The 10,254-nt window shown below is 43.9% G+C and overlaps 1 protein-coding gene across 1 annotated transcript in view; it reads left to right on the forward strand.

The window, feature by feature from the left end:
- The first annotated feature begins 8 nt into the window (after window positions 1-8).
- LOC109464379 (tetratricopeptide repeat protein 37-like) overlaps window positions 9-10,254 on the forward strand; it is a 15,476-nt gene continuing 5,230 nt past the window's right edge. The window contains 22 exon segments of the mRNA XM_019761327.1: window positions 9-101; window positions 583-706; window positions 1,053-1,196; window positions 1,379-1,470; window positions 1,673-1,745; window positions 1,948-2,079; window positions 2,243-2,338; window positions 2,801-2,912; window positions 3,060-3,299; window positions 3,550-3,689; window positions 3,823-4,935; window positions 4,938-5,033; window positions 5,036-5,704; window positions 5,706-5,910; window positions 6,195-6,318; window positions 6,825-7,046; window positions 7,286-7,521; window positions 7,988-8,235; window positions 8,691-8,831; window positions 9,266-9,409; window positions 9,885-10,018; window positions 10,192-10,249. Coding sequence (XP_019616886.1) covers window positions 617-706; window positions 1,053-1,196; window positions 1,379-1,470; window positions 1,673-1,745; window positions 1,948-2,079; window positions 2,243-2,338; window positions 2,801-2,912; window positions 3,060-3,299; window positions 3,550-3,689; window positions 3,823-4,935; window positions 4,938-5,033; window positions 5,036-5,704; window positions 5,706-5,910; window positions 6,195-6,318; window positions 6,825-7,046; window positions 7,286-7,521; window positions 7,988-8,235; window positions 8,691-8,831; window positions 9,266-9,409; window positions 9,885-10,018; window positions 10,192-10,249 — 4,509 coding nt within the window. The 5' untranslated portion in view covers window positions 9-101; window positions 583-616.

Below are 10,254 nucleotides of genomic sequence, written 5' to 3' on the forward strand. Positions count from 1 at the left end.
TGTCGCCCTCTAAAGTCATCGAAAGTTCCGGGTTGGCATCTGCACTTTTCTACCTCTTCTCCGTCTAGTCTCTCGTTTGATCGCGTGTCCGGGAGACAGTGGTAGGTATAGGGTAGCGGCTTCCAGCTAGCCGTCTAGCAAAAATTTATCGATTTCATTTTGTAAAGAATCTTATATCAAACCGTATTGTATATGAGCAACGTGGCTTGTTTGATGCTCAGAGCATGCCCACATGAGTTACAGTATAACGAAATATTATGTGCACTTAAGCACCAAGAGTGAAATGATATACGTTAAACAAGGACATAAAAATAACTAACGTTATAATGTTACGTACTGACATGTAGAAAGGACCGGTAGTGAAGGGGGCGGGGTTGTGTGAAAATGTATGGAATCATGCATCAAGTGAATTATGACCCAGGGTATATAACGTTATAACGGTTAACTGTATAATATAGAATACATAACTGTGTTGAATGTATTAAGGATTCGAGGGGACAGTGTTTTACCTGGCGTTTTGTCAATGATTATTAGATATCCTCAGTGTTAAGTTTTTATTCCTGTCATCCCAAATTTGTGTAGATCTGCTGACGTCACAGCTGGATGGTATAAAATCATGTCCAGTAAGGAGACCAAAGCAGCGCTGAAAGCTGCACGGGAGGCCATCAGGAAGAAGGAGTACAAGGAAGCTCTTAAACACTGCAAGGTAAAATCACTAAACAGGCTTTTCACATGACGTGACTTGTGCCATGTTGGATTACAGTGTATGTCTGTTAAATACGCCATATGTCATATATTTTAGAAAAAATGGTTTCTTTGCAAACCTATGACTTAAACAATATTGTTGAGGAAACAAATCATCGTACATGCATCAAACTTTAGTATTCATAAATGCCATACTTACTATAAACCCTATCCATGCTCATTTGTAATGTTAAGAAAATAATTTGGATGTCCAAGTGTAATGATTATGATGTGCCCCCAAATGAGGAGAAAACTAAAATACCATTTCTGTGGATACAACACAACACTATGGGTCACCCTACCTACAGGATGTCCTGAAACAAGACAAGAACAACTACCATGCACTGGTGTTTGTGGGCGTGGCTGCTGCAGAGTTGGACCAGCCTGACCAGGCGCAGGCGGCATACCGACGGGCTGCGGAGGCCGAACCTGACCAGCTACTGGCCTGGCAGGTGTGTTTCTGTAGTGGAATAACTAATTTCAATGTTCTTACCAGCTCTGTGTACTGGTGTATGTATACCATGTATGTAGAGCTTGCTTCAAAGTAATACACACATTTACACTGTTTAATTTATACCTTGTGCCTCTATGCTTGATAAATGAAGGAGACATCTACATGTATATCAATCTCCAGGGTCTGTGCGGGTTCTATGAAAAGCTGAACAGACCTGACCAGAGACAGGAGCTATCTGATGTCTACAGTAGACTGATGAAGCTGTGTCAGAGGTAAACATTCATTTGGTGATACCTGTGTATTGTGCCTGATATAAGCAGCTACGTGGATATCTTTGTCATGTATGCATTGAATAAACATTAAATAGCACTGCAGAGTTTCCCATGAGAATGTCCCTTTGCATTTCATTTTACAGAATAAGAAGACCATCACATGATACTGTACCTTGATTCAATGTTCTCCTGTCTTGTACAGTGATAAATCCAAGTGGCAAGAACTTGCAGCAAAGCAGGGAGATCTGCTGGCTAAAGTTGGTGATGTCAGAAAGGTGCCTAGTCTTTTCTTTGTTAAATAAGTAGTAGACTAGCTTACTGCCATTTCTTCATTTTCATCATCATTCATACTTAAGAACATTGGAAATGGCCAAAAATCAGATACGTGATGAGTTAAGAAACTTTTTCAGGAAAAATGAGATTTTCTGGCCAATTTCTAAAATGACTAGTATTTTGTGTACCCTTATGTCCACACAGGCAGCTGGCGTTTGGAGGGAGGTCATTGTTGCCATGGAAACGAGTGGAAACAACAATGTCATGGAGTTCTGGGTTAAGATCATCACACTCATGTCACAACAGAAGGACCTGTCAAGAGAAGACATGGACTTGGTAGGTTTGTTTGTTTTCTTTTTACCTTAGACCTTACCTTATTGTGACCTTTGCATGATAATGATAGATCTATAGCCAATCCAAACTTATGTCTTCTAAAGATATTTCTAAAACATACTTTGTTTTGAAGCCTGTAATTTTCATTTGATTTTTCTTCCCACAGTTGAAGGAGGCTTACTCCACTGTTATCAAGTCTGATACAGTCAGTGGAGAAGATCACAAGAAACATTATGAAGGTTACATAAGACTTCTTCTGGAGGTAAGAAATGTGCAACAAATTTGTATTTACTGGTTACAGAAGTGGAAAACGTATAAATAGATAATGACTCTGGTAAGTTTGTGCATTAACAGATGAAAACTGATTGAGATATTTTAAAGTATCATATTAGCATCAATGAAAGGTTAAAAGACCCTAGTGGCACAATTTCCTAAATTTCCAAAATCTTATTCACCTGTGATACATTAATGAAGGTGAAGCATCCAGGTAGAAGATTACATATCACAAAATAAACAAGCAACTGGACAAATTCTCTTAAGAGTCAGACATTCAGATAGCATTCATTACCTTTCAGTGACAGAGAATGAGTCTGAAGACAAGTTTTACCTGTATATAAATGAGTTTATCTATCAATTGTAAATGAGTTCTGCAAGCAATTCCAGTACTGTTACTAGTGTTAGCTCTTGTTCTATATTTCATATGTATTGTTTTGCCCTCTGTAAGAACCAGCTAGAGTCAGGACCTGAGATAGAGGTTCTGTGCAGGGACATGTCCTCCTCACATCCAGACAGCACCTTCCCACTACAGACCCTGTGCCTGATAGGGTTGGAGGATGGTAGGTTGGGACTGATTTTGTCATATAACTTCTGTCTGACATTCTGTACCAGTATACATGTAGTATAGCTGGTATGACTGCCTTTTGGCATAACACACCAGCTTCACAGTTTGAAATCTTTACTCACCAATTTTCATGGTTTGACAGACTCTGTTTCAGAAGCCACCCTAGCCTCCTGTACACTGCTCCAGTCTTTAGACCCCAACAACTCAGCAGCCCAACTCCTCCAGGGGTTCCACCTGCTACACAGAGAGCCAGTGAAAGCCAGGCAGCTGCTGCAGACAGGTGTTGGCAGCTGCAGGGACTGTGTGTATGGCTGGGTGCACCTGGCATGTGTACAGGTGAAACTACACAATCATGTGGGAGCAGTGGAGGCTGCCAGACAAGGTCAGTCACATTTCTGATTTGTTTCTGCTGTGTTTCTTCTTATTCCCCAAGCATGTAAGGTCAATGACCTGGACCAGATGTCTATTACCATGGTAGCTGGTGCTGTAACAGACACGCTGTGGTGTTGAATTACATCATGTAGCAGACAGCTGTAAGGGCTGCAATTCAGATAATGACAATTAATCATACTGTTTAGTTAATTTCTTGCTAAACTTCATGTTTATGTCTTACCGGATCTTATTTTTTTAAGGCATAAAGGTCTTGGAGAAACTACAAAATGTGAACAACAGGGATAAAGTTCAGAGGAACCTCACACTTCTTCTAGGAGAAGCCCTGACGGGATCCAAACTGCCAGCTAACCTGGCAGAAGCTCTTCATCTATACACTCAGGTACAGCAAGGGTCTTCTTAGAGAATGGTATAAAGGACACATTCATACATTCTGATTGATCTACATCCTCTGGCTATATGATAATCAGTAATCACTCCATTTATAGCCTAACTTCCATTTCTGTTACATGCAGGAGGCTGAGAAGGACCCGTCATGTCAAGAAGCTGTACAAGGCCTTTGCCAGACATACATCAACTTGGGAGATCTGGACAAAGCAGGAGAACTGTGTGATAGAACCATAAAATCTAATGCTGCTCAACACACCATGGTAGCACTGCAGGGGCTGGTATTCTCTCTACAGGGCAAGTGCGAAATGGCAGAGAGACAGCTGAAGAAGGCAGTAGAGTTGAACACTGAGGTTGCCATGTACCACTTCAGGTTAGGACACTTGTACTGGACCATGGGAGAGGAAACCAAGAAGGAGAAGTCCAAGTGCATGACCAGCCTGCTGAAGGCTGCAAAGCTCGATCCACATCACTCGGACACGTTCTTGTACCTCGGGCACTACTACAGAGATGTGGCTGGGGATGTGCAGAGGGCAAAGAGGTGCTACCAGAAGGCGTTTGATCTGGACCAGTCCAGCGAGGAAGCTGGCGCTGCATTTGGAGATGCGTGTATTGCTCTGGGAGAGGAAGAAGCAGGGCTGAAACTGTACCTTTCTGTAACAAGTAGAGCAAGTGCAGGTACAGCCAAGTGGGCCTGGCTGAGGCTTGGGCTGTACCAACTGAAACACGGGGAGGGTACACAGGCAGTGAAGAGCCTACAGGCTGCACTCAGGGCCGATCCAAAAGACCCTCACTGCTGGGAGTGTTTGGCAGAAGCGTATCTGACTCGTGGTGGTTACACCGCTGCCCTCAAGGCCTTCACCAAGGCTGCAGAACTCAACCCGGAAGCGACGTACAGTCTGTACCAAGTAGCGGCAATCAAACAAGTGCTGGGCCAGTTTCCCGATGCTGTGGCAGAATACCAGGTCATTCTAGAGAAAGATTCCGCTTACGTACCTGCTTTGAAAGGCTTAGGAGAAACATATCTAGCACAAGCCAGAGAAGCCCTAAATGAGTACTTGAACGGCAGGGTTGTAGATGCATCTCAGTCTGCCATCCTTGCTCTAGCTAAGGGCGTGAGTGTAAGAGCAGACTTGTCATGCCTGTGGAAACTGCTTGGAGATGCTTGTACACTGCTTCATCCCATCTCAGCAGATCTGGTGACATTGAAGGTACCCGGGTCCCTCCTGGGAGAGGAAAGGATTTTGCTGAAGACCAGGTGATGGGGAAGAGAGATGTCCTGACTCTTGGTGGGCGATGTTATGGCCGGGCCCTCCGTCTAGCAGAGGACTGCTCCAGCATTGGCACGACCTTGGCTTGAACTACTTCTACCAAGCACAAGAGGACAATGACAAAGAGGCTTCTAAAGGTCTTGTAGAGAAGGCAACACAAGTGCTGAAGAAAGCCATAACACTGGAGAGCGGAAACCACAAACACTGGTTAGCGCTGGGCATGGTGACGGCATCTAAAGAAGCGGACAATCCCGAACTTGCACAGCATGCCTTTATCAAGTCCATCCAAGAAGAGCCAAACAATGTGGAAGCATGGACCAACCTCGGTGTGCTGTACTTAAAGTATGACCAAGTAGAACTTGCCCATCAGGCCTTCAAGGTTGCACAGTCCCTTAACCCATCTTACGTCGCGTCTTGGATCGGCCAGGCGCTGGTTGCAGAAACCATCGGGCACGAAGAAGCCATGGACCTCTTCCGGCACACCACAGAGCTTGGCACGCACCTGGAAGGCGGGATCGGATACGCCAACTGGGTCTGCAACACTCTGCAAGACACGTCAAACCGCAACAGCGATGTGTACAAGTACAACATCGTGCAGATGGGGGCCGTGATGGCGGCCAGCCTGGCATTGTCAAAATACACGGACCGCGTCCACTCAAACCCAACAGCCTACAACATGCTGGGGTTACTGTTGGAGCACCAGGGATTGCTGCGGGGAGCAGAGGGGGCATTTTTGCAGTGCAGTGAAGCTTTTGAGGGTGACAGAAGACCAAGACAAGCTGAACAAGGCCCTGTGTAACCACGGAAGGGTGTTGTGTGGAAGGGGAAGGTTTGAGGAGGCAGTGACACAATACAGGGCCATCACACCATTGGTGGAGTTCAGGGATGTCTGTGGGCTGGCACACGCTCTGTACAGGGCAGGGAAACTAGAGGAGAGCTATGGAGGTAAGGTTTTGTTCCGCAATACTAATAGTGTGGCGTAGAATGGGCTAGTGGGTAGGCAATCAAGAGGTCACAAGTTTGATTCCTGGCATTCCTGGTAAGACCTTGGGTCCTTGAGAAAGGACAAATTGTAAATACCAACTCAATTCCGACTTTGTAAGTCTGCAAAGTGATATCATCAATTAATCTTTAAGATGTCAAAAATATTTCAAAGATTTGTATAAGAATGTATAATCTGGATTTCCTGCAACAAAACTCACTTCTGTGTTTTTTTTCTGTTCTGCTAGCCTATGAGCAGGCATTCCAGTTGGCCCCCTCAGACACAGACAAGTCCTGCGTGCTGGCTGCCATGGCCATGGTGGCACACAAGTTTGAAGATGCAGAGAGAGCCAAGACCCTGCTGTTCCGATGGTATAGAATTTCTCATAGCTTGGTGTCATCTCATTTGTTTTGTTTCTATGGCTTTTGTCAGATGACTTGTTCATACAGGACTTGAAATACTTTTGTCTGTATACCTGAACTGGTGCAGGTGACCTTTTTGAAATTGCCTACACTAATCTACTGGAAATGAAGATTTTAAAAACTATGGACCAAACTGGCAGTTGCTAAAGTAAGAAACCATTTCAATTCCAAACCAAAGTCCACTGTATACCCAATACATAGATACTGATACAGTACTAGATGTCAGAAGTACCTAATAGATGCAATGCCAATTTCACTCAGGCCTGCACTAACCTGTACCTATCTATGTATGAGGACTGGTATATGGATTTTTACCCAATACAGGTTCACCTGATACAGGTAGTATTTTAAGTCCTGCGTAAGATTTCAAAATGTTACTAGCAGAAAGTCAAATTTTGTCCTTAAACTTGATATATCTAGTAGTTGATACTAGTACACTCTCCCACTACTGGCAGCTCCCAGCTCCAGCCCCCGAGTGTGCACGGTCTCCAGGCCCTGTGTGTGCTGGGTCTGACCAACGGGGACGTGACACTGGCCTCGGCGGCACTCACGGAGCTGCTGAAGCAAGGAGACGACCAGCGGTTTATGTGTGACGTCAGTTTCCTCACGGCCTGTCTGTACACCGCGCAGGGGGACACCATGGCTGCCAGGAACGCCATCCTGAAGAACATCCACAAGTAAGCATCATCACTAAGTCTGCAGTTGAAACTACAGTCCCCTGAAAGCAGCTTTTGATATGTAAAAATGTAGAGGAAGGTAAAAGTAGTCCAGTAGCCTTTTCTGAGGCTGAAGGGGCAGTGGGTTGTTAATCCACTTTGTGTCTAGGGCACAGTAGTGGAAGGCAGCCCATCCCTCATGTTGGGGAGGTAAGAGGCAGTAGAAGGTGATCACCTGTATTCCTTTATATTCTTCTCAGGTACCCCTCAGAGACAAAGTTGTGGGAGCTTCTTGCTGTGTTCACCCTCCAGCAGCAGCCACAGCATGCCACAGCTGCACATGCAGCTGTGCAGGTGCCCAAGGCGCTGACTGCCCCTCCCACTCACGAGCAGGCTCTGTCTCTCAGTCTGGCAAAGCTGGCGGCAGGGGTCCACACCAGGGACAGACGGACGGACGGACTGGTCAATGCACAGAAGGCCGTGCACTTCTACCCAGGTGGGGATGCAATATTTCTTTTCTTCATATTTATCTTGAACACTTAGGAAACTCAAAAAAAAACAGGAACAAATTCAAAAGGACATGAACATCTCTCAGCAATGAAAGACAAAAAGTTCTGGAAAAACCACACTTTGTGTGCAACACCTCTTTAGACGAAGACTGATGAGGATGATGATGACGATACATTATCTTAAGAAATAGCTGTTGGAATGTAGCTAAAGTATAAATTGCAAAATGTTTACGTTGGCTTTATTTTTGCGGTGACCTCTTAATACAAAATCTCGACACTGCAAATATATTTCGTATTTCTGTTGCACTGCTGTGCAATTGTTTCAACTGTGAACTGCAAACCGCATGAAAATCTTCTTTTATTTCCCTCATACCATGAAATAAAAACACCGCAAAACTAAATGCATTTACAGTATTGTGACCAGTTGTACAATATATCAAATATCAATTCCAGGTCAGCTGACGTCATGGCTAGTTCTGACAGCAGTGGTGTATGCCAACAATGTGGTGTCAAAGGTTAAGGGTCAGGGTTCACACAGGGAGGGAGCTGACCTTGGCTGTACCAGAGTAATCACAGCATTGTTGGAACAGCCAGGACGGCCAGAGAACTCTCCTGTCATGAAGCAGTGGGCAACTTTACAGTCAGTTAGCAGCCTCATGGAGCTGGGGAGGTTTGAGGAAGCTAAGAGAGCTTGTAACAAGGTACTGTGTCTGTCTATATTTATGTCTGTCAGTTTGTTTATATTTGTGTCATTTTGTCTGTCTGTCTTTTTCTATGTTTAATATCCATCTAGTATTCATTCATGACAGCACCTGTCCTTGGTGCTGAATGACACATGGCCATGCCTGTCCTTGGTGCTGAACAAATCTCCTCATATTCAATAGAGCATGTCTCCCCGGTGCTGAATAACATCTGCACCAGTTTCCCTACTGCTAAATGACATGTGCACTTTGGATATGTACTTAGTGCTGAATGACCTTCAAGCTTCTACTTAAGTATTTTTCTGGATTTAATTCTTTTACGCTGCTGATGTGGGCCATTTGTAAATGTAGTCGGTGCATTGAATAAGTTCATGTATGATATGCATAGCATTCATCCTTCATGTTATGACTCAGTACAGATTACATCTTGATTGAGATATGTTTTCATTCTGCAGGAGAGTACACCCTACCCACCCCTCCACACCCTCAGTGCCATGGCTGACATCGCTGTGAAGGTCACAGCTGGACAACCTGTAGGTTCTGTGGAACAGCTGAGATCAGCAGTGCTGTCAAACCAAACAGCGATGGCCTGGCAGGTATGTAATACTGATCTACATTGTATGTTCCTGTATATGTTAAATGTTCTGTTTTGTTTAGTTTGGGAAAGCATTAGAATTGTATGGAAGAAAACTAGAAGTAAGAAGCCCTACTTTAAAACATTATACATATGTATGTACAGTAGAGTTTTACAGATTACAAGTGGATTGAGAGCCTGAGGGGTCTTTCCCAGTGTGAGTGGTTCAAACCTTACAGTCCGGACTTTTTTGTAGAGTTTGTACCTGCTGTACAAAACTGGATTTATGCCTGAAGGCACCTTAACGGTTTGGCTAATCTTCAGTTGTTTGTAAATCACAAAAAGAAATTGTAATAAACTTGTTATTGATTTATCATAGCTATTTAAGTTAGAAAGCTTGCCAATAGATTCATAATTATTTGATGTATGAGGTAATGTGGGTGACATCTTTTCCAGCTCCTGTCATCAGTTTACCAGACCCAGGGCATGACAGTGGCAGCAGAGATGTGTTACAGACAGAGTCTTCAGGTCTCCACCTCACCACAGGGAAAAATAACTGCCTTACTAAGACTGGCCTACCTGGCTCTACTCATGGTACAGGTCAGTCTACAGTGGGATGTTAAGATGTAGCATATGCAGTCCAGTGGTTAGCAACCATGTCTTTGGATGATTGAGGTTTGGAGTTTGAATCCTGGTTGTTGTCAATCACCCAACATGCACACTACTGTTAAGGGTAGCAGTTCTTCAGACAGGACATCAAGCTAGGGTCCACTGATCATTATGCTTGTCAAAAAGAGCTAGGTACAATGAACATATAAATACTGTACATAGCATCTGTCTTCTCTGCCACGACCAGTGGAAGAGTAGCTCTTCCTAAAGCTAAATTTCCTTTGTATGTTGTCAAATATGATCATAGTTGATATTACTTTGATATCTTTTGGTGTGACTGTGCAAGTTTTGTTTTTGGTATCACCTGGTAAAACTGCCAGAATTTTTCTACGCTATATTAACAGTACCCAGCACTATTTTAGTATGCCATATGATGCTGTGTCTGTTTCATTTTGCTTGCTACCAGACCAAAGATGCAGATGTGGAGAGATGGAAGTCCTTGGCACTGGAAGCCACTGGGGAGGCACTGAAGATAGACCCCTGGTGCAGTACTGCTCAGCTTCTACAGGGGGCTCTGTACTTCTCTTTGAACAATATCAAGTAAGAACATTGGCCAGTATACTATTGGTGAGAAGCAGGGAAAAATGATTGTCATGTGAAAATGCTTAATTTTTGTAAAATTGTTGTCACTGCAAATCTATTTCTGTTAACATTTGAATCTCATCCCTTAGTGTTTTCTTTTAAGATTGCTCATTCTACATTTCTTCCACCAGACAATCCAAGAAGACACTAGAACGCCTCCTGTTTAAGAAGTCAGTAGAAGATGACCTGAGCAT

This window comes from Branchiostoma belcheri, unplaced genomic scaffold (assembly GCF_001625305.1).
Source record: "Branchiostoma belcheri isolate BF01 breed outbred unplaced genomic scaffold, Haploidv18h27 scaffold138, whole genome shotgun sequence".
Classification (NCBI taxonomy): Eukaryota; Metazoa; Chordata; class Leptocardii; order Amphioxiformes; family Branchiostomatidae; genus Branchiostoma; species Branchiostoma belcheri.